Raw genomic sequence first — 1,813 nt, forward strand, 5'->3', positions numbered from 1 at the left:
TGACTATTTCATTTTCAGATCCTAATCAAAGTGATCCCAAGGAAATTCCAGGTTCATGCAGGTATTTATTATTAGAATCAAGCAGCAAGTACATAATTTTTTAATTGAAAATCTTACAGATAACAGATGGCAGGACATCATTGGAAGATCGGAAAAAAAAGAAGAAAATAAACAGTCTACTTACATTTTGCCACGTCAGTGCCGGTACTCCTGTTGAGCTGTATAGAGATTGATCATATACTGTTCACTTATTGTTTTGACTGCAAATTATTGACTAATATTTCTATGATATATTGGACAGTCCATTTATTAAATCACCCTAATATTCTTATGATATGCATAGCTTTAGGAAGGCTGTTTTCCAGCATAAAATAGGCTTGAGATTTTTTTCTTCTTATATACTATCTACTGCTACCCAATCCTCCCACCAAATGTACCCTTAATTTTGCTATATGCAAGAAGGAAATTGATTTACCTGTCTATAACTTTTATTCACAGGGAGGCTGCTGTAGAGTACTCAAAACATGTAGAAAAATTGGGAAATATCCTATTTGAAATTTTTTCAGTGGCTCTTGGACTCGACCCTGGGCATCTAAGAAACATGGACTGCTCTAAAGGACACCGCCTTCACGGTCACTATTATCCAGCATGTCCTGAGCCAGAACTGACTCTGGGAATCCCAAAGCACAGAGATGCTGGATTCCTCACCATTCTTCTCCAAAATCAAAGTGGCCTCCAGATTTTCTTCCAAAACCAATGGGTTGACGTTCAACCCATTCCGGGAGGGCTAGTAATTAACATTGGGGATCTTCTCCAGGTATATACGTAGAGTGAAGTTTTAGTTAAGTCACCTAGCTATTTTTTGTTACAACTTAGTCGACTGAGTTTCATTTTTTGTTTCAGTTACCTCATCGTAACTAACAAAAATCTATGCGCGTTATATGGAAGTCTTGATCTAGACTTGAATATTTAACTTTATTATTTTAAATGTTCATTTATGCAAGTTTGTTTCACAATAACAAAATTTAGTCACCACTGTGAAATCTTTCCTATGTACATCACATGATTTTGCTTTAGGTGTTAGTTCATTTAATTTACTCAAGTGTTTTCTTTGTTTACTTTTGGTAAAGCTCGTATCAAATGGAAAATTCAGAAGCAATAACCATAGAGTGCTTGCTGATCATCTGGGGCCAAGAATTTCTGTGGCATGCTTTTTCTCGGGACCTTTAGGCATGGAAAATATTTCTTATGGCCCCATTAAAGAGTTGATATCAGAAGAAAATCCTCCCATATACAAAGAAGTACTATTTAGTGATTATGTAATGAAGTTTTTAACTAGTTCTCTTGATGAGAATAATCTTCTCAATTATTTCAAAGCATGAAGATGGCAAGGGAAGAAGTACTCTTTCTCAGCTGCACTTGTGAATGACCTGTTTCAAGAGACAAGACAGATTGTGAATTATGGAATGTAATGTCATTTATCTTCATTAGAGATAATCATCATGTTATCATGTCACATGCTACATAGACGAATGATCATCTCCTATGAGATAAATATATATGTAAGAATTTCGGGTTTAATAAATGCATGATAATGGACATATTTTTGTAAAATGCGAAAAATAAGCATGTAATGTAGGGAATAAAATGATTCAGGGGTTCCGGTTCCTTTTTTATATGTATTATGTAAATTAATAGGGTTGCCGAAACTATTTGAAACATAGTATGGGGGTGTTTGATGGGGATCTTAAGCTAATTAAAATCAATTTTTTGACACTTATTTCACTATTTCAATCGTAACTTTTGAATTCCT

The 1,813-nt window shown here is 34.5% G+C and overlaps 1 protein-coding gene across 1 annotated transcript; it reads left to right on the forward strand.

Annotated features, from left to right (window-relative positions):
• Positions 1–5: 5 nt before the first annotated feature.
• LOC111380602 (deacetoxyvindoline 4-hydroxylase-like) lies at positions 6–1,678 on the forward strand (the record flags this gene model as incomplete). The annotated part of the gene is made up of 3 exons (XM_023004215.1): positions 6–61; positions 499–817; positions 1,131–1,678. Coding segments are annotated over 3 exons (627 nt in total), but the record flags the coding sequence as incomplete, so codon positions are not given.
• Positions 1,679–1,813: the final 135 nt, after the last annotated feature.

The sequence above is a fragment of the Olea europaea genome, unplaced genomic scaffold (genome assembly GCF_002742605.1).
Source record: "Olea europaea var. sylvestris unplaced genomic scaffold, O_europaea_v1 scaffold21751, whole genome shotgun sequence".
In the NCBI taxonomy this organism is placed as follows: Eukaryota; Viridiplantae; Streptophyta; class Magnoliopsida; order Lamiales; family Oleaceae; genus Olea; species Olea europaea.